Source organism: Triturus cristatus, chromosome 12 (genome assembly GCF_964204655.1).
Source record: "Triturus cristatus chromosome 12, aTriCri1.1, whole genome shotgun sequence".
NCBI lineage: Eukaryota > Metazoa > Chordata > Amphibia > Caudata > Salamandridae > Triturus > Triturus cristatus.
Window position 1 is genome coordinate 195589994 of NC_140595.1, and position 24147 is coordinate 195614140.

Sequence of the window (24147 nt, forward strand, 5' to 3'; positions counted from 1 at the left end):
TGAGACACCATGCCTGGCTTAGTACTACTGGATTCTCTGGGGATGTCCAAGCCAATTTGAAGGACATGCCCTTTGATGGAACCCGCCTTTTTGGGGAAAAGGCAGACTCGGCCTGGTCAGGTTCAAGGACTCTCAAGCTACAGCCAGATCCTTGGGCCCCTCCTTCACTCCTTGTGGGCAGTCTTCCTTTTGCTTCTTTCATGGTGACGGAAGGGGTTTCTAGCCGTGTCAGCGCTATGCTAGCCACCGTCCCGCTCAGACTACCCAAGCCGTGCGTGGACATGGAAGCGGTAAATTCTGTCCTCGGAATGGAGGCCAAAAATTGTCTACCACACTGCCCCCAGCAGCCGCATCCTCCAAGCACTCCTAGGCTGTTTCTGCAGGACCACACTACTCCAGTAAGTTGGATAATTTGTCATCATCTCCCCTGCTGGAGATCTATAAAAACAGACAAGTGGGTCTTGCAGATCGTCCAGGAGGGCTATTCTCTTCTCTTCTTTTCCTTTCTTTTCTTCTCCTATTCCGCCCACTCAGGAACGGCTGGCGTAGGATCATTTACAGTTGCTCCAAGGGGAAGTTACAGCTCTTTTGGCCAAAGGAGCTATAAAAAGGGTCCCAGCTTCAGAAGTAGTCAGTGGCTGTTACTCCCGCTACTGTCAGATTCCGAAGAGGAACAAGGGGCTTCGGCCCATTTTAGATCTTCGGACCGTCAATCTCTTCCCCAAAAAGGAAATGCTCACATTGGTTCAGGTCTTGTGTGCCCTAGACCAAGGAGACTGGATGGTGGCGTTGGCTCTGCAGTATGTGTATTTTCATATTGCCATCCTGCCGGGCCACATGGCGTTACATGCGGTTCAAGGTAGGCCACAAGCACTTTCAATTTACCATGCTCCCCTTCGGTCTTACCAGTGCCCCTCAGGTGTTCACCAAGATGATGGCGGTGGTTGCAGCTCATCTGCGCAAGTTAGGGGTGTCAGTCTTCCCCTACCTAGACGACTCTCTATTGAAGGCGTCTTCGCCCCAGGCAGTCATCTCCCAGCTTCAGACTACGGCGAACCTCCTGCATTCGCTGGGGTTCTCTATAAACGTCCCGAAGTCACACCTGACTCCTTCTCAGACGCTCCCTTTCATCAGAGCTGTTCTGGACACATTGCAGTTTTGGGCGTATCCTCCCAAGCAGAGAGTCCAGGATATTCAGGTTATAATTCCGATATTTCAGCCTCTATCCTGGATTTCGGTGAGGTTGACTCTGAGGCTGTTGGGTCACATGGCCTCCTGCAATCTGTTGGTTATGTGTTATGTTATGCTATATTTATTTGTACCGCGCACGGCTACTCAACAGAGTGACCCGGCGCGTGCAAGACACAACAGGTGGTGTAATCGGGTTCTGCAGTGGGACTTGAAGTTCCAATGGGCACAGCATTGGGGAAATCTCACCGACCTGGTTCAGAGCTCGGAAGGAACTGCAAACGATCTGCAGTAGTGGTTAACGAACTGCCATTGAGTCAGCGGCACACCCCTCTCCCTTCCCCGACCAGATTTCACAGTTGTGATGGATGCGTTACTTCTGGGATGGGGCGGCCACATGGAAGAGGCGGAGATCAGGGTCACTGGTCTCCGGCGGGGGCGAAGCTCCACATAAACTTGTTGGGGCTCAGAGCGATTCGGTTGGCTTTGAAAGCATTTCTTCCCTCTGTCAAGGCGAAGCTGGTGCAGGTGTTTACAGACAACATCACTACCATGTGGTACTGAAACAAGCAGGGCGGGGTGGAGTCGTGGACCCTTTGTTGAGAGGCCCTGCGTCTCTGGACATGGCTGGAACAGCAGGGCAGAACCATGGTGGTTCAACACCTGGAAGGTTTTCTGAATGCCAGGGCTGATGATCTCAGCCGTCGATGCCTTCAGGATCATGAATGGCGTCTCCAGTTGGAGGTGGTGCAAGGTCTCTTTCAGCAGTGGTAACTTGGTTAGATGTGCTCGCTCCCGAAGAGAACGTGTAATGTCAGCAGTACTGCGCGCCGGAGTTTCCAAGGCGGCTATCGCTCGGCAAACCGTTTAATCACGAGTTGAGCTCAGGCCTGTTGTATGCCTTTCCGTCCATACCACTCCTGCCCGGGGTTCTGAAGAAAACCGGGAGCGACCAGGCCCAAGTCATCCAAATCACCGGACTGGGTAAGGAGAGTCTGGTATCCAGAGCTTCTGAGCGTGAGTTTCGATCTTCCAATCAGGGTGCTCCTTTGGGAGGATCTTCTGTCACAGCAGCGGGGGACGGTTCTTCACCCGAACCTGTCAACTCTGCGTCACCATGCGTGGAGATTGAGAGGCGACAGTTGATAGCTTTTGACCTTCCTCCCGAAGTATGTAATGTTATTCTGGCGGCCAAGCGGCCCTCCACTAAGTCGGTATACGCCTGCCGTTGACAGAACATTGTTTTATTCTGTTCAGAGAGGTCTATTGCTTCTCTTTCTACTGTCCTTTTATTCGTTCTGCCCTTTTCCCAGCAGGGCTCTGCTTTGTGTACTCTCAAGGGTCACCTTTCTGCTCTGTCTGTTTTTTTGCTGCTGCCAGACCAGCCTTCTCTCTTTAAATCTCAGATTGTAAATAGATTTCTGAAAGGGTTGGTTCATTTATTTCCACCTACACCCTTTGTTATGCCACAATGGGACCTTAATTTGGTCCTCACTTATCTGATGCGTGCTCCTTTCAAGACTTTGCACAATTGTCCCCTCCGGCTGTTGACCATCAAAACAGCCTTCTTAGTGGCGATTACATCGGCCCGGAGGGTGAGTGAATTTCAGGCATTATCCAGCTCGCCTCCTTATCTTCTGGCCTTTCCGGACAAGTTAGTGCTTCTCACCAGGTAATCTTTTTTGCCAAAGGTTGTGACCACATTCCATCTGGGTCAGTCCATCACTTTGCCCACCTTTTTCGCTCCCCCACATCCCTCTAAGGAAAAGGAGCATCTCCACCGTCTGGACCCAAAAAGAGTGTTGTCGTTCTACCTTGACTGTACAAAAGATATCCGGGTGGACGACCAACTCTTTGTGGGGTATGTGGGAGCAAAAAAGGGAAGGGCAGTGCAGAAAAGGACCATTTCTCGCTGGGTCCTTCTCTGCATTAAAATCTGTTACGCATTGACGAAGAAGCAGCCCCCTGAGGGATTAAGGGCCCATTCGACCAGGGGAAAGGCTGCGACTACGGCCTTGGCCCGGGGTGTCCCAATCCATGATTTGTCAGGCAGCGACATGGGCATCACTGCACACGTTCGCAAAACATTATTGCCTTGATGGTCAAATGCGTAGAGACGGGCACTTTGCCCGTTCAGTCTTGCACGACTTTTTAGTCTATGTCATGAGTCCGCAACCCACCGCTGGGATGGTATGGCTCGGTTATCTGATTGAAAGGTAAGGAATCTGCAGCTAGAAGTCTCTATCAGATGAACAGGTTACTTACCTTTGGTAACCCATTATCTGGTAGAGACTCTATCTAGCTGCAGATTCATTACAGCCCCACCCATGCCTCCCCCTTTGCGGACTGATGTATTAGTTCTAGGGTTGTTTTCCCTTTCAGGGCCCTAGTTTTTTTAACACAACTACGTCAGTTACCTCGTGGCTCTGCTATTCTGGCGTGAAAAATAAGAAAAGTACTAACGTCCGCGTGCCTGGGTAGCGCCTATATAGGCACTGTGATGTCATAATCGACACTACAAACACTGACAACGTCACGCGGAGCCGAATGGAACCACCCGAAGTCGCGCCCAGGTGGTATCGCTCAGCAAAAGTTTCCGGATCCATCCTTACGCCTGGGAAATTCAAAGGTAAGGATTCTGCAGCTAGATAGAGTCTCTACCAGATAATGTGTTACCGAAGTTAAGTAACTTGTTCTTCTCTGTCTGCTGTTCCATGTGACCCCATTGATATTAATCTTACATTTCCTAAGGTCATCTGTCATTGGGTGGTCTCTACGCTTCTTCAGGGTTATGGGAGACAATTCCTGAAAGAGTTGCACTATGGAGCCTCTGAAAACGAGATCAGCTTTGCTTCTGGCCACTTTCATTATGGAGTCCTTATCAACAAAGAAGTGCCCCCTGGTCAAGATATATGGCACATGGTCAGAGTAATTTGTTACCAATGTAGTCCTATGGGCTCGATCTAGTTGTATTAGAGGAGCTTCTGCATCTCTCCTGAACACATGTAGGCGGTCCCAGATGGAGGTCATAATGTCGTTTCCCTCCACTCCTTTGGGGACTCATCAAATGTGTATGTAAATTGGTCTACTTCTATTTTCTAGGTCTTCAAGATTTTTTTGTAGCTTCCCTTGTTGTTCTTCCAGTTGTAGGACTCTGCGCCACAGCATCTCCTGATCATCTTTCTGGCCTACTGTAGAGTTCTCCAGAACATTCACTCTATTGCTCAGGTCAGTGAGGTCTTTAGTTAGGCTATGGATGCATGATTTCAATTAAGTCTTGATGGAATCGGCAGTCGTCCCTTCTCACCTTCACGTTCACCGATATTCTCCTGCTGTCTGGAATTCCCTCCTTACGTAAGCACTGGACCGTGGTTAAGAGTCACCTGGTCTGGGTCTCTTGTGGCAGGGAGTGAAGGCAGGCCATAGAAGACCAAGTCTTCTATGAGACTCGCAGCCTTCTGCAGCTTGTCTTTCCAGGATGGCAGCTGTCTAATTTTGGGAGCCACGATGCTGAGTCGCCAGGCTGATTGAGGTTCAGAGGGTCTTTCTGGTTTGCCAGGTGGTCGATGCAGGCCTGGCCATTCATGGCCAGGCCATGACCCCCACTTACTTTCTTTCTGAGGATCACTGCTCAAATTGAAACATTCCTGCCTTTGTCTATCAAATTAGTATTTCATATTGCCATTACATCATGCAAAAAAGCTGTAGAATTTGAAGAACTCTATTTAAAACTACTATGTACTAGCTTTTTCCCTGAAACATTAGTTTTAAGAACTTGGCCTTCCTTCCTCTGAGAGAAGTTTCTAAATTATTTTTTGCACAGAAAATAGCCTTGCCTTTATTCTAACCACTATTGCATCCCTTTAAGGTGGAAGAAACATTCCATTGCTTGGGCCTCAGGATGTTCACCAGCTTCTGTGTGGTAAACAGGATTTATAATCACCTGTTTGTTCATTACCTTGATACCAAAAAAGGTTGTGTGGAAACATACAGCCTCTAGCTCACTCTCTCTTTCTTTCTATACAAATATGACAAGCTATGCACAAAGAGCTTCCATAAGCTTTTTGGGCTCATTCATTCAGTGTTTGTAATAGAAATCTGTCAAGATGGTATGTCTGCATCATTTTACACTATTAATAGGCACTATTGTCTGATTCCAAAGGAAGGAGTGAATCTCAATTAGATATGGCGTTTCCCAAAAATATTTTGAGATTAAGAAGGTAACACACTAAACTCTTCTTTTTATAAACTGCCACAGGAATCTTTCAAGATGTGTAATGTAGGGGAAGGAATATTCATTAGCTGAACAAGCTCGTTGCCTTTGGGTACACTTCCCTGTAAGATATGAATCTTACAGAGATTTCCTAGCCCTCTTACCCCTCTCTTTGCAGGTTGTGTTGTTAATTTGATACCACATGAAATGTTGGTGGCATCTTGTAACCAGAATTTTGAGGAGTTGAGAATGTTACATAAAACTCAACACCAGCACAGGTGGAATTTCATAGATGCATAATTTCTTTGTACGACGTTGTATTCCACCTAGCACTGAGTGCTGAATTGCTTTAAAAATATCCAAATCAATTCAGCTGCCCAAATCTGCATCAAGATGTGGATTCTGTTTGACACTCATGCATAATAGCATTCTCAAAGTAAAAAAACATTTTTCTTTCTTAGTAACAGCCACAGCCTGTAACATTGATATGCAAGTGTACGGCTGTCTGTGGACATGCTTTTAAAAAAAATAAGTTTATCCTTTGGTGGTGGATAAGCTTGCCAAGCGTTGTCATGAAATATGCTGGGCTTTGGGCCCTCGTTTCAGAAGGAAGTGTTTTCAAATTTTAAACTGAGCCTAATTAAGCAATTTTGGCCTAATTCTAGTATGCCCCTTAGTCTGCCATTTGCCAGAAATTACATTTTCTGTCACAGAAAAGGGAAGACATTGTGAGTTTTATTTTTCGCTCATACTTTGAACTTTGTAGGTGATTCTGGGTCATAGAACCACTGGAATTCATGCACCTCACATCAGCATGGGGTCCCCTGTGTCTAGATTGTAGGAAAGTATGGTGTTGGTAGGATCCCCTGAGTGACGGCCCAACCCGAGCCCAAATACCGCAGACATCCTGCATGCAGTTTCCGCCCATCAAAAAGATTCCATGGTATCTACTGTGTGGATCCCTGCTAAAACCCATGGAAAACCCACACATGTCAGATGGCCCCAGATTCAGAAGCCTTAGGAGAACCCATATTTGGGTCAAGCCATTGAAAGTATATGTTCCTGTGTGACAAAGACTGAAGAAAAGCACCATGTTTTGAGGAGAAAGTTCCTGAAAATCTGACAGATGTCTTGGTCCCCTTATTGTCTCAGCCAGCAAATAAAGACAAGGATGACTTGGCACCCAGTGTGCGAAATCGTATGATGTGTAAAATATATGGTTGTTGCATGTTTCAATGCAATACAGGGATGATATTTGTGACCAAAAGATAGGTACCCTAATAGACATTTCACTTGCAGCTTCTTTACAAAATGCAGTGCACCCACTTTATCGCTTGTGGGCACCCTGAAGCCATTGAAAAGCCATACATGTCTGGTACTCTCATGCCCCAGAAACCCTCTGGAGGCCAAGTCTTGGCAGGGATAACATGATAGGATGTAATATTAAGGGTGGAAATTAATGAGGATGACTGGTACATGTTAGTCTGTACACTACAAGTCTAAAGGAATAGTAGGTTTAAAGTTAATACAAAAACTAACTCCACCCACCCTACCTTACACCAACCACCTTCTCTAAAGTCACATAAATGCTACTGATTACATTTATATGGTATTGAACTGCGCAGTGATTGAAGATTACTGGATGAAATTAGGAAACAACATTAGTGATGTCACAGTAGGCCGACTACATTGATCCCATAAGGCATGTTTGCCAGAGAAATCCTTGCACGCTGGTAAGAGGAACCAAAAAAGTAGGTTTAAAGACCCTATTGCAGTTATTAACCAAGCACAGGATCCCATTTGCTTAGAAGGCTATCAGGGCACAAGCTAGCAAACACTGGTGGGAAGCCTTACTCTGTTGGGCTGCTGCAGAGAAGCGTGTTCATGTATAAATAGCATCAGGCACAGATAAACATATTGTCTACACAAATGGGAATCGATGCCAGAGAAATTAATTAAGAAGTGCGACACTAAACTTTCCTGACTCTCCCACCAGCATACTATTGATCTGACAGAGACAATTAGTTATAGATTCCTTACCTTTAGAATAGATACCTTTAGAATTACCCCAGGCGTCAGACTGGATCCGAAGTATTTTTTCAACAGCAGTACCCCTGCGCGTCGAAAGGAGGCGTCGGTTGGCTCCGTGTTTGTCGTTGGTGTCGTGGTTGCTGTGATGGCGTCGCGGTAGCTACTTAGATGCTGCCCTCGCGTGCTGACATCAGTTCTTTCGTTTCCGCGCCAGCAAGCGCAGATCCGGAGAGAGCGGTACCGCCTGTCCCTTTTTGACTGACTTTTTGGTGACTTTGGTTGACACCGTTTTTGAGTCTGTCGACTCCTGGTGCACGCAGGGATGTCCAATCGTCCTCGGCCCAGCTTCATTGATGTCGGTTACGGACCCGCACTGCGTGTGCCTGTGGTGTCTGGAGCGCAACCATGATCCCAAGTCGTGCTCCAACTGCCGGACCATGAATCCGAAATCTTTGTGGGAGCGGTCCCAAAAGCTTCTCGAGGCCCGGCAGTACGCTCCGGGCCGATTGAGGTCCAGGTCGCGTGGGAGGTCGAAGGACCGGTCGCGGAGTCACCACCACTCGTCATCAAAGTCTTTGGACTCCTCAGGTAAGTCTAAGCACAAGAATTAGTCGAAAAAGCATCATTGCTCTTCGCCTTCTCCCCGCCCGTTGTCCGACACGATGAGGGATGTGGACAGTGCCTTTCCCGCGGTTCCGCGTGCGGAGCCTGAAGGATCGACTCCGAGTTTCCCTCCTTTTCCAGGAGCCGGAGCGACCCCTGCCCAGCTTCGGAGTTTCTACGAAGCGATGCATGCCATCTTTGGGAAGCCTGACTCCGCCGGCGCACCTATGCGCCTCTCGACCTTGGACGTCAGCAGCTCCGGCCCTGCACCTCAGGATCCCCTTGGATCCAGGCCTGGATCAGGATCGGCGCCGATCGACCTTATAACACCTCCCTGGCGCCGATTCCACCGGCACCACAGCCGCTTCCGATGCCGGTTGGATCCCCAGCCAGCGTCGACCCCGGCCTCCACCCTGACTTGGACACAGAGCCGAACCAACGTCATTCGATGCCGGATCCGGCGCCGAGCGGTACTTTTGTACCTCTGTTCGACCCTGGTGTTTCTTGCAGGCCAGATTGGCAACCAGAGGAAGGTGAGTAGGACTTGGAGGGGTCTGTAGACCCTTTGACTGACCAGTTAGTTGAACCGGACTGGAGAGAGGAGTTGGGGGACGCCAGTGGTCTGGATACCTCCCCAGACCTTGGCATGCTGTCTCCTCCTACCGTGGCTACGGAGGAGGGTGCTTCATACGCAGTGGTGTTGCGTAGGGCGGCCAAGGCCCTCAACCTCGAGCTACCTACAGTGGCGGTCAGGACGAATCTTCTAACGGAGGCGCTTTAACCGGCAGCATCCTCTTCGGAGCCCCTTCTTTCTGCCTTTCAATGAAACCCTGACTGACATCTTTTTGGGCACCTGGTCTAGGTCTAACACAGGGGCTACTGTGGATAGGATGATTTCCCCAACCCACCCCTGAGAGCTTGGTGGTCCATGCCTCTGCGTCCAAAGGCGCATTCCCTAACGCACCATCCGATAGGGAATCCTAAAAGCTGGACCATCATGAGAAGATGTTTTCTTCCTCCTGCTTGGGACTGAGGTTGGTGAACACTGCATGTCTATTCAGCCGTTACACCAACTTTGTGTGGGATACAGTAACGCAGGTGCTGCCACAGTCTCCGGAGGAGGCCCGGGCTGTGCTCTCCTGTGCAGTCGCCGAGAGGAGAGACACAGCCAAGTTCACCATATGATGCGGACTGGATACCGCCAACTCGCTAGGCAGGACAATTTCCACATCGGTAGCCCTTCGACGCTGCGCCTGGCTGAGGTTGACTGGTTTTTCTGGGGATGACCAAGCTGCCTTGCTGGACATGCCTTTTGATGGCCGTCGTCTGCAGACAACGCGCCAGGGCGCTTCAAGGACTCCCGGACTACAGCCAAGTCCTTGGGCCTCTCCACCCGCCCTGCGCAGTCTGCTTTTCACCCCTTTCATGGCTATGGAAGGGGTGTCCCGCCACGTTCCACCCAGAGCCACAGGTCGGGGCACCAGCGAGCGGGCCAGTCCATCAGCGCCCCTTCTGCAGCAGCCTCCAAACCCTCTTAGTCCGACCTTTCAGGGCCACCAATCGCCAGAGGACAGGAGGAATCGCCATCACCTCCCCCACTGGCGCACCATCATGTCGGACAGGTGGGTTTTGCAAAGAGTTTGAAGGGGCTACTCCCTCCCCTTCGAGACTACCCCTCCATCCATGCAACCTCAATACCATTGCATGTCAGAGGATCATTTGGCCCTTCTCCAACAGGAAGTTACGGCTCTCTTGGCCAAGGGGGCTATTGAGTGAGTTCCTGCTCCAGAAGTAGGTCGTGGTTGCTATTCCTACTACTTTCTGGTGCCCAAGAAGGACAAGGGCCTACGGCCTATCTTGGATTTCAGGAACGTCAACGAACGAGAGGCTCCATTGTCTGGATCCAAAACATGCGCTTTCCTTTTATTTGGATAGTACCAAACAATTCCAAGTGGATGACCATCTCTCTGTTGCAAAGAAGGAGCCTCATTTGGGATTGAGCGCCCATTCCACCAGGGTGGTGGCTGCTACCACTGCTTTGGGACGGGGAGTCCCCCTCAATGACATCTGTCAGGCAGCTACGTGGACATCTCTGCACACATTCACAAAACACTACTGCCTGGACAGCCAGTCTGGAGAGACGGCTTTTTTGGCCGTTCTGTTCTCCAGGACTTTTTGGTGCGAACTTGGTTCGCAGACCCACCTTCGGGGTTGGTATTGGTGGGGTATTTATTCGAAAGGTAAGGAATCTATAACTAATTGTCTCCTTCAGATGAACTAGTTACTTACCTTAGGTAACGATATATCTGTAAGAGACATAGATTAGGTATAGATTCCTTACCGCCCCACCCATCCTCCCTGTTCTGCAAACTGATTTCTAAGGTCAGGGATTTCCTTTCAGGGCCCTAGTTTTGTGCACCAGTGGTCAGTGTCTTGCATGGCTCTGCGCTTCTGGCGTGGAATGTCGTGTAAAAGAACTGACGTACGCGCGAGGTCGGCGTCTGAGAAGCTACCGCAACGTCATCTAATGATGAATGCGGAGCCGACCGATGCCACCCTTCGACGCGCAGGGGTACTGCTGATGAAATAATTCTCCGGATCTAGTCTGATGCCTGGGGGTAATTCAAAAGTATCTATTCTAAAGGTAAGGAATCTATAACTAATCTATATCTCTTACAGATATATCGTTCCCGAAGGTAAGTAACTTGTTCATCTCTCCCTCACTCAAATAATTGACATCTTGACACACAAGTGATATTTATATATGCATAGATAGGGCCCTACAGAATACTACATAGAGATAATTGCACAGTTTACACAAATACTAACACCCATGCCTGAGGTGACTTCAATCCTACAATCCCTCCCCACAGAGAATAGCCTAAAAACCTTATGCTTCTTATCAGCCTGATTGCTACTAATACCAAAGTTGAGACTTCTCTTGTTGTGTACCATAGCTCCCATGCAACAATATAGAACAATTTTATATTAATTCATTATCTTTACTTTCATGTTTTATTCTTCTTCATGTGTCTAAACTACTGTGCAGTTTAAAAACAATAAACATTTGTCAAAGAAAAGGTCTTAGCCAGCCGATCACGGTGTCTGTGGAGTTCTCCTTTGGGCATACATAATTAGAAAATATTTAGTTATACTTTCTATATAGAATTTGAAATCTGTCATCAAATGAACAGTATGCCATTAGCTGTGGTTCTGCCACAATTTTGTGAGCTGCAATGGTACATAAGCAATTGGGCAGACTGCATTCCCTAGGAAAACTCACACACATTTAGTATTGCTGGACTCAAGAAATTCAGAGCAGCATTTCCTTGGCTTAGCATTCTGAGATTTCTGTTTGTCCATTTGAGAAATTTAGCAAAATATTGAGAAAGTTTGTTGAAATAAACCCAGTATCTCCACATTTTTCATTATATCTTCAGGCTCTAATGAAACTGATGTGGGACTTGAACCAATAGAGATCCCTGAATATGCCCAAAAAATCCATTAGGTTGCAAAAAGAGACTACTGAGGTAAATGTTTTTGAGGAGCCTAATACCAATTAAAAAAAATATTCAGCAGAGTTGTGCAAACACCAAGGCATTAAAGTGGTAAACAGTGGCTTGCCATTTAGTACCTCAAGAATCAAAAGAGGGCGGGAGAAGTTAAAGTTCCACTAAACTTCCCTTAAATGAACATGTAAAATCAAATGGAGTGGAAGCAGGGCCGGCTTTAGCGCTGGTGGCGCCCTGTGCGACAATGTTTTTTGCGCCCCTCAATGACCACCTCCACCACGGATTCTCTCACTAGCACCCTTTAACAGTGACCAAGTCTCCATAACCACACTCTCTCAGATGCATTGAATTAGCTATATAGCGCCACTCACTCAGTCAGTCAGTCAAAAGTACTTTATTCGACAGCCAATAGTCATAAAAGCGTACAATATTATAAAAATACACATTCATCCCGCATTACAGTCACAGGATTCATATTAAAAAACCTTTAAAAACTATATCATATAAAGTGCACTGTGTTAGAATAGTAAATCAAGTCCATAGTTAATATCACATTTAAAAATGCAAGGTATTGGTTAAAAAAAAGAAGACATATTTGAACCAGTAAGCAACACAAGATTGCTATTACAGCGATAGTCTGGTCCTATATCTAATGGCCCCGACTAAAAAGCTTGCGACCCCAAAGCAAACCATAGGTGAGGCTAGCATTTGTAGATAGAGCAGGGCTGCCTCACTTGGGCAAACTGACAATCTCTAAGTAAAGGAAGAATGTGTTGCCTGCACAGAGAATCATAGTAAGCACAGTAGAACATTAGGTGCAAGGTATCCTGTTCCGAGAAGTTATCACAAGGGCAAGGTGTTAATGATTCAGGTTTTGAATATCCTCTCAGAAACGCCAGCAGCCAGGGAACCATATTTAAGCGGAATCTTGTCAAAACAAAGCAATGGTATGGTTTGTTGACATAAGATAAATATGGTTGTAGCTGCGGGCCTAAGCTCAATGTAACGTACCTTCTCACCGAAGGTTTAACCTACTCCGCCTCCTCCTTGAGGCATTTCCACCTATCCACAAACTGCCGTTTAAAATCTATGATTGCGGTCTTGCCAAGGGGCCTCTGGGTCAAAAACAATTCTGGACAACCAAGACATTTTGTCTCTTCCTTTCTGTATTTCAGCCAAGGGATATGTAGGGCTCTCTCTAGCACAGTACAATTCGAAATTATGAGTTGGTTTAAATTTGGGGAAGGTTGCGCCCAGATTCTGAGCCATCGTAACAATGGGGCAACTGCGATCTGGTCCGAAATATACCCCATCCCCAATTCTTCGTGCAAACAGTAAACAGGAGTAGCTACAGGGACCCCGAGAAGTTTGTGCATAAAATTATTCTCCGCCACTTGTATGCCCTTCACGTCCTTGTAGCCCCAAATATCATATCCATATGTAACCATGGGAATACATTTTGCGTTATAGACTTTCAAAAGTGCAGGTAGGGGTTTTGACCCTAGACTTTTTGCAAAGTCCAGGATGGCCCCAGTCGCTCTAGCTAGAACATTCTTTTTAAGTGTTTGTTGCACACACCATGTACCTTGGTCATCAAAGAGTACCCCTAAGTATGGGAACGTGGGTACCTTAGTTAATTCGTCCCCTTTACAATAAAATTTGGCCTTGGCCGCCTTTCGAGGGCCTATGGACATTGCATGGGATTTCTTAAAATTCGTGATTAAATCTAGTGAATTCATAAAATCTATAAAACAATTTAGAAGTTGTTGCAAGCCCCTTGCAGTTCTAGACAATAAAACCGCGTCGTCGGCGTACAGCAATGCGGGGATCATTTTGGTGCCGGCCCTAGGTATGTCCTTGCAGCATGATATTAAAATGTCCCCCAATTTATTAATGTATAGGGTAAATAGCAGGGGAGCCAAAATGCACCCCTGCCGGAAGCCCCTTCCTACTGGCCAAGAATCTGTCAGCCTGCCGTCTTCATTAAACCGTACCGCAGCAGTGGTGTTAGCATGTGCAGTATGCAGGAAGGAGATCAGTTCTGCATCTAGCCCTATATCACGAAGGATCAACCACAGCTTAGACCTATTGACAAGGTCAAAAGCTGAGGTTAGATCCATGAAGGCCAGATGCAGAACACCTCCCTTGGCAACGGTGTACTTCCCGATCACCAAATGGAGATTCAGGCATTGATCTAGTGTCCCTTTCCCCTGCCTGAATCCATATTGGAGATCGGAAATAACATTAGTGGGATCAAGCCAGGCTGTGAGGCGATCCAGAACTACCTTAGCCATAATTTTAGACGCAGAATCTAAAAGCAAAATTGGCCTATAACATGCCGGATCGTCATGGGGGCCCTTTTAAAAAATTGAGACAATGACAGGGGGAAGCCGTAAGCACACGGGGCATTAAAAACATGTGTTAAAATCTTGGCCCAGACTTTGGGGTCTGCCTTGTAAAGGTCAGCTGGTACCTCCTCAGGGCCAGGGGCCTTTCCCCCCGATGTTGAAATGATAGCTTTATAGACCTCATCTGTTATGAGATGGAGAGGGGAGCTAACTAGTCCGGGAACTGTGTGTCCCACGGCTTCTGCTAGATTGGTGTTACTGTAAATATTGCCAAAGTGCTGGACCCATTTCTCTGCAGGTATAATCCAATCCTTGCTGGAGTTTGATACATCTGAAAAAAGGGGACTGTTAACTATAGACCAAAATCTAGAGCTATCAGACAGGACGCTAGCTTGACCAAGCTCCTCCCAGGCATGCTCTCTTAGTTGTTTTTTCCTTTCATAAACTGCTAATTTATACGCCTTCCTGCAGCTCCTGGTTAGTATTGGGTCCCTCGGTTTTTGCTTAACAGCCTTCATTAACTCCTTACGGGCGGCTGAGCAATTACCATCAAACCACCTTTTTCGTTTTGGGGATTTCACTTTAGTTTTAGTAACTAAATTAGAGCCCGCCTGTTTAATAATGATATCAAAGGCATCTAAGGTAACTCTATCCTGTAGTGCTGGGTCCATACATACTTGGAGCTCCAAAGCACAGGTGGTATACAGGTTCTCCAGGAAGTTCTCTGGAGTGATCTTTTCCCACCTCAACCTTCGCGCCTGGTCTTTGGTACTGATATTTGTATTAGTAATATGGTTCACAGCCCCCCCTTTTACGACAGAAGAGAGGAGGAGAACCAATATTAAAGGGTTACGGTCACTAAATCAATTACAGACAACGTTAAAAGTCTGTACAGCCAGAGTTAATAAGGCAGATAAAAAAATATGATAAATTATACTAGGGCTACCATTACCTACATAGGTGGGAACCAGGGCAGACTTATCGGATTGTTGTAAACAATTCAGATTAAACACAGAGAGCAAGCCTTCTAAGAAAGTTCCTGATGGTGTGTGCTCAAAGTGCTTTGACCCCTGTGAGTCGTCTCCCTCCACCAACATTCAGGGACAGTTAAGGCAACATTTTTGAGTGTTAAAACCCCCCGGATTAGCATGTCATAATAAACTTGGCTGCCTTCCCCATAATTTTTTACTAGGTCTTCTGAGCCCAAGAGGTGTTCCGTCTCATGAGTCCTGGAAAAGGAATTATAAAAATTCACCGCTAACAGCGCCACTCATACCAGTGTAGGGTGTCAGAGCACTTTGCATCACACACACATTACACAGAGCCAATCAATCAAACGTGTGTAAATCAATGTATAGGAAATATTACATAAGCCAAAGGACTAAAAGTGTAGGAGTCACATGTCATCCATACTGGTAGGCAGTATAGTTTAAAAGTGCTTGGTGTGGAGAAGCACGAACTCAGATTTGAAAAAGAAACAGCTTAGTTGGGAGTTTTCTTTCATAATAATAATTGATTTCTAGCCAAATTAACCCTTTATGCAACATTAATCAATGTTCTAATGTATACTTTGCAGTGTGTATGCAGTTCTATGATGAAAGCTAATAGCTCACTGTTAAATATTAGGACTTTAAGTTATAAATTGCAAGTAACAAAAGGATGTCTCTTTTAAAACAGTAACCTGCTCATCTGTTTACATTATATGCACTCTGTAATCTACTTGGTACACGTTATTTGCAGCAGGCGTATTAACCATCTGCACTAACTTCACATAAGTCCAAACTTCAACTATACAAAATGCTGATCTCTCTCCAGGAAGATAATTAATCACACCAGTTATCTTGACATTTTGTGGGGCCTGGCAATTGCCGTAGGAAAGAAACGCTGCAACAGGTGCTTGAAAAACATCCTAAACTTGCAAACACAGCACCCCCATGAAGCCAGCACCCGGTGCGGTGGCACCGGTCACACCGCCCTAGAGCCGGCCCTGAGTGCAAGAGTTGTTTTGTGACGATGGCAACCCCCAGTGTTGTTCCACTTTTCATTCACCAGAAGGAATTGTCTCTTGAATCTGAGACCATATGGGATCCACCATGTGAGGAAAAAAAGTTTTAAACTACCTCCTACCTTTAGAAACAACACATTTTGTTAAGAAGATCATAGGTAGTGGTATGATTAAAAATGTGAGATGTGAAAAGAGAGGTATTAGGTGTCTCTCACATCAATCTCTGGAAGAACCAGGTCAACATTTTTCAGCCAACGTTGTGCCCTGTGGGTCTATGGCTTTCGTCAGGACTGAAAGGTTGTTTTATAGGATCCCTTCATAAAGTCAAATTATATCAAATGGGACACTTTCCCTCCAACTTTTAAAGTTTTTTTTCTCCCTTTTTGGTCATATGGGACTCTTTTTCCAGTCCTTAATTTCTGTTTTAGATAGTCTTCATGGGTCTGGGCAGAGGCGCGGTATCAATATTCCTTTCATTAGGGAGAAGAAGCTTAGTCCTTCAGTGTGCACTCAACAACACGTCCTCTCCCGCCTGCATCTTGTACAACAAGACCATGCAAGACTTTTCTTCAGCACTTGTTAAGGAACGCCCACTGCCACTAGTTCTGACCATGAGATTCCATGGGCTCTTTAACATTCTGTTGTACAAGGTTATTATTGAGGATCTTTATGACATTGTTTTGGATTCCAGTCACCACATTGTCAATGTAAACCTTGTTAAGAGTGGTGTAACCTTCCAGATATTGTGTTTTTGTCTAAATTCATATCTTTTCTAAATGCTTAGTAACTTTAACAAAAGAACTGAGCATTATCGGGATAGAAGCAGGTAACAATAATTTTCAGGTTTAGTTAATTTTAAACTATCAAAAGGTTTGACTCAGGAGCTTTAAAATCAGGAAAGAATTCTTACTTGTTAATGCAAATGTTTAACTGTTTTTCGAATGAGAAATTATGGGACATAATCTGTAAACTGCAGGTGGGGAAGTTGTGCTTCTGGTACAAACCAAGTCCCATGTACTCTTCTAAGAAAATGTAATATTGCATATTGTCAGACCTCGTTGGGGAGGGCCCTGGGCAGACAGGGACTACTAGGCCCAACCATGATGGGTGAGGCTGTTTGCCACTGATGTCCTTGGGTCTGTCCTTCTGTGGCTCTGCAAACCTGTCCGAGTACATGCTTTCCATGCTTGATTCTTAGGGTAACAAGGGGGTATACAGTTACAGGCTTCTCAGGGAGGTTGTGTTGTGGGCAAGAGCTCAGAACCCAATAGTCAAAAAACCCACTCCATAACCTAATGCCAAGCCCATTTCTTCTCTTTACCAAAAATAAAGCATTGCTAATCTCACAGTAGAAATACTACATTATCCAAATAATCCATGAAAAAGGTTTGTTATAAGTTGTGCTTTAATAATAAGACGCTACACTTCCCCTCCCTTCCACAAAAATTGTCTTTCCTCCCACTATGCTCGAGATCCTGCTGTTACCACCACTAAACTAGGGCATTTGCAAAGGCTAGGCCCAAAAGCAGATTACTCAAACATTCTCACAAGTTAAATGTTTAACTCAGTTCAATGTCTTTAGTGGCTTTTGTGCCAAACAAAAGCTCAAATGGGTGCAGCAGATTTGCCTGTGTCTGTTCCTTTCTCGTCCCCTTTTGTCAACTAAGCCCTGCAGTTGCCTTTTGGCAATCTGTCCTGTAGCAGGAGTGGGTGGCATTCCTGTCCTCACGGGGTGTCCTTCTCCTTTGTAAATTACTGCAGTGGCTGCTGCTAGAAGGGTGATCTTCACAGGACTGGCTGTGAGGGCAGGCTTATGCAGCCGTACTAGTCTTTGGCAGCAGCAGCTCGCTAAGGTCAGCCATAGACCAGCACTTCTGCATGCAAAAGTTGCAACCTCAAGGACAAGTCTTCTTCATGGTGCCTGTGTGCAGTTGCAAGCTCATGGCAGATTTGAGTTTTCGTGCTTCTGCTGCGATTTAATCTTCTCCTCTTTGGCAGCAGTATAACCAGTCACTCGCCCAAGGGCAGGCTGCCAGGCATCACAGAATGACACGCTGTGGTACAGTCTATTTGCAGCACCTCAACAACTGCCAGAAAGACTGGGCAATCAATTCACAGCACAGTTCACTTCTGGATTGTTCTCTTGGGTTTGTCAACTTTGTCTGGGTGCTCCTCATGCCAGGAACACACTGGGACTATCCTCCGAGGCAGTCTCTCCTGCAGGGCCAGGCACACTCCTCTCTCTCAGCAGAAAGGCGGGCTTCTAGGCTTTTCAGGCAGATACTCCACTCCTTTAGAAGAAAGTGTGGACTTGAAAAGATGTTCCCTCACATCTGGGACTGGCTGTTAGGCAGATACCAGTCCTGGTTATGCAAACTTGTGACTTAATCAAAGTAAGTGGTCTGAAACCCACTTTGATACATATTTTACATACCGTGAATTTGGATCCACTGTCTCATGCTGCAGTACCAGTTTGAGTTGATTTCCTCTCACGTCATTTCCTTTCTGCTCTGCAGACATAGGCTTGGTGTAGAGTGATGACTTGCACAGCATATAGCAGCGGGGCTGGCCCCAAGCAGCGGTACAACATGGGAGTGTGAGCTCTCTGCATCTGCCTGTCTTTAGCCTAGTATTAATTAGAGACAAAAGGGCATTCAATGCCTACAAATTTCAGCACCGGTACTTGAACAACAAAAACTGCAGCCCCGCCCTCACTCCTACCATTTACCAAATGGCAGTGCTCATGGAAAACTAATTTGCAGTCACTTTCTAAAAAAGTCTTCATTGAATTTTTAAAGGTGGCCCTGACTGTATCCTACTGACTTCAGTGTTTGGTTCTCCACCCTCCAGCTACAGGAAAGCAGCTACTTCACTGTCTGTTGAAGTTATCCTCATTCTCCATCTTGTGCCATGCTACAATACGGGCTATCCAAAATGGATCCTGCTTGTCTCAGTACATACACAAAGTCCCACTACCATATGTGTGTCACATGCTCATTGTACATTTACATGTACTCGACATGCACATGTGATGTCGGTTCTGGGTTTCACATAATGGCGTAACTTTACACTAGAGGTGTCAGTAGTTCACACTATAACTGAAAGGTCTGGTCGCACTACAAGCCACAAGGCATGGTACGCTGCCAACACCGCTTTAGGTCATACACTTAGAACAGTAGTCCTTTTTCTAATTTGAGGGCACCCTAAGTGCGCTCCGTCAGTTCACAGAATAGATCTTGGACCTTGCATTTTCAAGGTCAGGCATAAGCATATGCGCTCACAGTGGGCCACATAAAAGGCAAGATACCAGTTTTACATGCAGCTGTGCGTTCGTATGCTGTGCAGGGGACTTTCATGTTGCAACACATATCATTCACACCTTAGTATCAGGCTGATGCACAGGTTATAAGCTGGTACCTCAGTGATTGTTTTACAAGTGTGTAGTGGCAAACCATAGAAAATGTTTTGTGGTTCTGGACCAGGCCAATGAACACCCGTGGTAAGCAAGGGCAAATATATCTGCAAGCGGTAGTGGCACTTGAGTATGCACAGACAGCGTTAACACATATATTAATAGCAAATGAGTTTTAATGCCACTTGTTTAATATCGTATTGCTCTCAACATTCAGTTTATGCTTGTGACTTATGCGACTGGCACTAATTTCAGATTACTGACTGATATTGCGCCCCCCCTTGGTTCACCACACTCTAAAGATCCTGAATATGGGACAGATAGCTGGGTCTAGAGATAAATAAATGTTACAGCCCTGTAATTGTTCGTCCTTGAGCTCCATATTACACCGGAATCACAGCAAACCAACTCAATGAAATTGGGAAAGGTGATAGCGGAAGGCGAAAAAAAAAATTACAAACTATTTTTTGTGGAATGTTTCTTTGCAGTCAGTTTTAAGAGTTCTTATAAGGTCCTTGAGATTGTTATTTCCTTGTTTTTGTGTAATCTGGGGCTGGAAACCAACTCAGGGTGTTATGCTACAGCAATCAAATAGAGCTTACGGATAAGCAATGACTATAGGTTTAAATTGAATATCTTTGCTTCTATTTGGTCATCTCGGAGCCTATTCATTTGCGCCTGCTTTGAATGAAACAACTGAACAAGGCGGCTTCATTGTGCATATTGCATGGGATGATCCTTAGTAATTTACACCCATTGGGCATTGGTTCAAGAGTCAATAGCAATAAAATATTTTTGAGAAACAATAGAGAATATTACACGCGACCGTCCTCCATGTATCTCCTCAGATACGTTTCTCATACCTGCATTTATCTGGGTTGTATTTCTGACAAATGCTGTTCAATCACAGGTACAAGAACCCGTAAAACATGTCTTTGTGTCTTCAGTATGATAGTTATTGCTGTTTTTCTTCTCCCATTTAACCGTTTTCAGAAGTAGTTTTGAGGCATGTACAGCATGTAGAGCTTATCAAACGCACAAAGCATATCTGGGTGGATAAAGTAAAGCATAGACCGAATATTTTTGAAGATAAAAAAATCTAGGGTCATGTACATTGCTAACTATACTCTTTTTTCGCTAGCATCCCAAACCTAATGGCACAGGAACAAGGCCCAGTTCTGGCAGTGAAGGGCAAAAGTCTTATGCCATATTGTCACTTTGAGCTTGAAGACTCTGATTACATCAGTCAAAGTAGACGCAACCCAGATCAGAGAGGTCCGCGTGGTGCTCCACCAGGAGCCACCCTGGATTCCAACACCAGAGTCATTGAATTTTCGGCCGTTGGAGTGAACACTAAGAACAACAGGTGAGTCCTCCAATTGTTCACAATTTCCTTTTAAATACACAGCATTGCTTATGGATTACGGGCAGCTCACCTCTGTTTGTGTACAGTTTTTTGGCACCCTTGTTTCTTCGCTTGTGCTTTTTGGTTGCCAGGTCAGCCCCCACTTGTATAGTTGCAGATTTCTTACCCAATGTGTTATTGAAAGGAAAGACTTTATGTTTCTCCCCTCCCTTCTAATGTTTTTTTATATGATAGTCCATCTGCATAAGGTGTGGCTTATGGTTTGCAAGTCTTTAATCCAGTGTATGCACTCTGAGCAGCCTGTCACTTATCCCTTGCTCTGCGTTCAAATGGCAGGTTTCAGAGAAAATGGGATGGTTCCATGAATTTAGACATGTGACCTTAATTTATAGTTTTTTGTTGGAAGGAAATTGATACTCATGAAGGTATCTCTATTGTAGGTCCGCCCCACCCTATATTTGTCCCATAGATTGGAGCGTTTTCTTCTAATTAATCATCTTTTCTGGTGGAGCTCTTTTACCAGTGCATGGAGACTGCCTGAGTGTTTAATCTTCAAATATGATCTGATAAACAAATGATCATTGTTTTTTATGACCTCTGCCTTGTATTTCTGTCATATTAATGGTTTCTAAAATATGTGCACTTCACACAAGTCTTGTAGAACACTGCCCAAAATAAGACAACCTGAAACGTCATTATCTCTCAAGCCAGATTACAGATGACTTGTGTCTTTGCTCTTTCGGAACTTGACCATGAAATGAATACGTTAGAGAGTCCCTGACAGATTCTCAAATGTAGCTGAGTGACTTTTCAGACACGTTGTACTTGAGAAGAAAAATTTAATTCTTAAGTAAGAAGCCATTGAGAGCTAGAAAGATGCTTACGTTGGAGAGCAGCATACCCAGTGGGCTGAATCCCTAGAAGAGGACAGTTTATTTTAGGTTAAACTCTAGGCGAACGTGAGTAAACCACACTCACTGTACCAATATTAAAACAACAAAGACCCACTAAGAACAAAGGGGATATTTCTTCATTGTTCTCTTGATCAACCATAGCAGGCTATCCAGAGAAGAAAAATGCGTTTGGTTGCAGCGCATACTAGTCACCCATTCCCCCTTTCACCTTATATCCATCAACAATTGTCAAACCATAGTGTTATGCATCAAAACATAACCAAACTCAAATAAAAAAATACTGATGTGGTAGTACCCACCCATTACAGTAGGTGCATTCCTGGTTCCTCACCTCCAACCACTTACTAATCCCTATTTGCTTCAGTTCAATCTCCTGCCTAAAAACATTTCTTGAACCTGTCCTCTGCAAGAAAGTTAATGTAGACATAGCAGATTCAAACCACTACCGCCCTCTCCCCCATTTACCACCTAATGTCCTAAGACAACACCCCCAACCAACTCACTCTTCTTAGCGCCTTAACACCCTTACATCTAAATATTCTGAATAGTGTACTGAACAGGCAGTTCATCTATTAGCAGCAGCAGCGCTTAGACACTCAGACTGACTCATCACTACCCAAAAACATTCTTCTACATTTAGTTGCGTTTTTCAATAATGATGATGTAGTTTCTTGGAATGCATAATTTCTTCAATGCTGTATAAATGGGCTTTATATTGCTTTACTTTGAGTGTTATCGAGCCTGACATAAAATAGACAAAATAACAGTTTTTGATGAAAAATTAGACACATCTTACTGTTATAGTTGAAAATCTGTGAATATTTTTTTTAAATCACTACTGTTGCAAAGTAAGGCATCTGAACATTATGGAAATGGTCATTTGTGTGCAACTGTAATGTTAGACATCCACCAGTTTGGATATTGACCAGGCTAAGGTAATGTACTTAGCTGCTATTAGGGATGTCATCCTATAAATTAGCAGGCCAGAGCTTTTCTCAGCATGCTGATCCTTCATATCTCTCTGCCACATTCGATATAGTGGATCACAGACTCCTTCTCCACTGCTTACAAGTAGTGGTCGACTTATCAGAAAAAACCTTTAAGCGGTTTTAAAGCTTTCTGACTAACCCTAGCCATAGAGTAGGATGAGGTAACTGACCCTTCCCACCTACCCATAGTAAGAATACATGGTTCTAACAATAAAGATCAATTCTCTGACATATCCATCACCTTTGAGATCTTCGAAACATGATTAGAACCTCAGAGCCTAATGTACAAGGTCAAAAATGGAAATTTCAATCCTCGGCTGCCTTTTCAACACTTGAAAAGTGAGCTCTGTCACCTCCATCTTTGGTAAAATAGTCTCTATAAGGACTAAGATTTTTTTTAAAATACCAGCCCAATGTGGGAAGCATACCTCATCATCAGTAAATTAATAGAAGCCAAAGTAAAGCCAGCATTCTCAGTTACGAAACCACTAATGGGTCCCTGTGTAAACTAAAATTGTGCTTTCATGCTCACATGCGCAAACGCCTTGATTTTGTGTACACATGCTTCAGGTAATTTCTAAGATCAGATTAAACGATACTGTCCCACTTGGCACTCCACTCACACAAGTGCAAACTACTTATCCCTCCCACAAACAGATACATTAGTGGGAGACATATTACAGCATCTGCACTGATGCTGAAACAGTTTACCCACAAACATTTGCCATGCTAATGCTCTTCAAAGCCAGACTGAAAATCCTTGTGTTCTAAACTAGTCAGAATGGGTGAATGCAACTTTGAAAGTCCTGCTACACACCCACCTAGGACATTCCTGACCTTAAAAGGCACAAATCACTACTATATCAAGTACAGGGTAAACAGTATAACCTCTACCACATGTTTTTGCCTCTTGCAAAAGCAGTTAAAAGTAATTAATTTTGTCAGTATCCACTATGCAAACAAACATAAAACATTAAAGAGGGACAAAGAAAAGTGGTATCAGTCAGTCAGTCAAGTAACTTCATTTCGATTCAAAAGAACCATAAAAGAGCACAATATTAAAAAATACAATTCATAAAATACTTTAGCAGACATAATAACATTCCATGTAAATATCATAATCATGCAGTAGAAGATAAAATAAGTCTCAGGAACTAGACTGATATACCAAAATGAAAAGAAATCATTAAATACAATATATTAGAATATTAAGAATAAGACATTTAAAAGCATTAAAAGTGGTACATATCAAGTCCAAGCTCGACCAGTCCTCTCTTTATAGAAGACAGCTTGGCTTGGGGATGTCATTTGTTGGCCAACTAGTGCATCATTTTACTCATAACGCTTTCTGATTACAATGTATGTACACGGGCAAAGATTTCTTAATAAAGGGAGCACAACTCTAATTCTCACTGGCTTATAAAGTACACAAACCAAAATAAAGTGCAGAGTGCTTTGTTTCGATGAATTGTCACAGGGGCAAGGCGTGAGTTTGTCCGACCAATCTCCTTGAAGAGGAAACGCTACCAGAAACTGCACTGTGCTTAATCGAAATCTGTTAAGATA

At 44.8% G+C, this 24147-nt stretch overlaps 1 protein-coding gene across 1 annotated transcript in view; it reads left to right on the plus strand.

Annotated features, from left to right (window-relative positions):
- Positions 1-24147, plus strand: part of HYDIN (HYDIN axonemal central pair apparatus protein) — a 2467744-nt gene that overhangs the window by 2105612 nt on the left and 337985 nt on the right. Inside the window, exon 70 of the mRNA XM_085640020.1 lies at positions 20454-20678. Within this exon, the coding sequence (XP_085496146.1) occupies positions 20454-20678 (225 nt within the window). The remainder of the gene's footprint in view (positions 1-20453; positions 20679-24147) is intronic.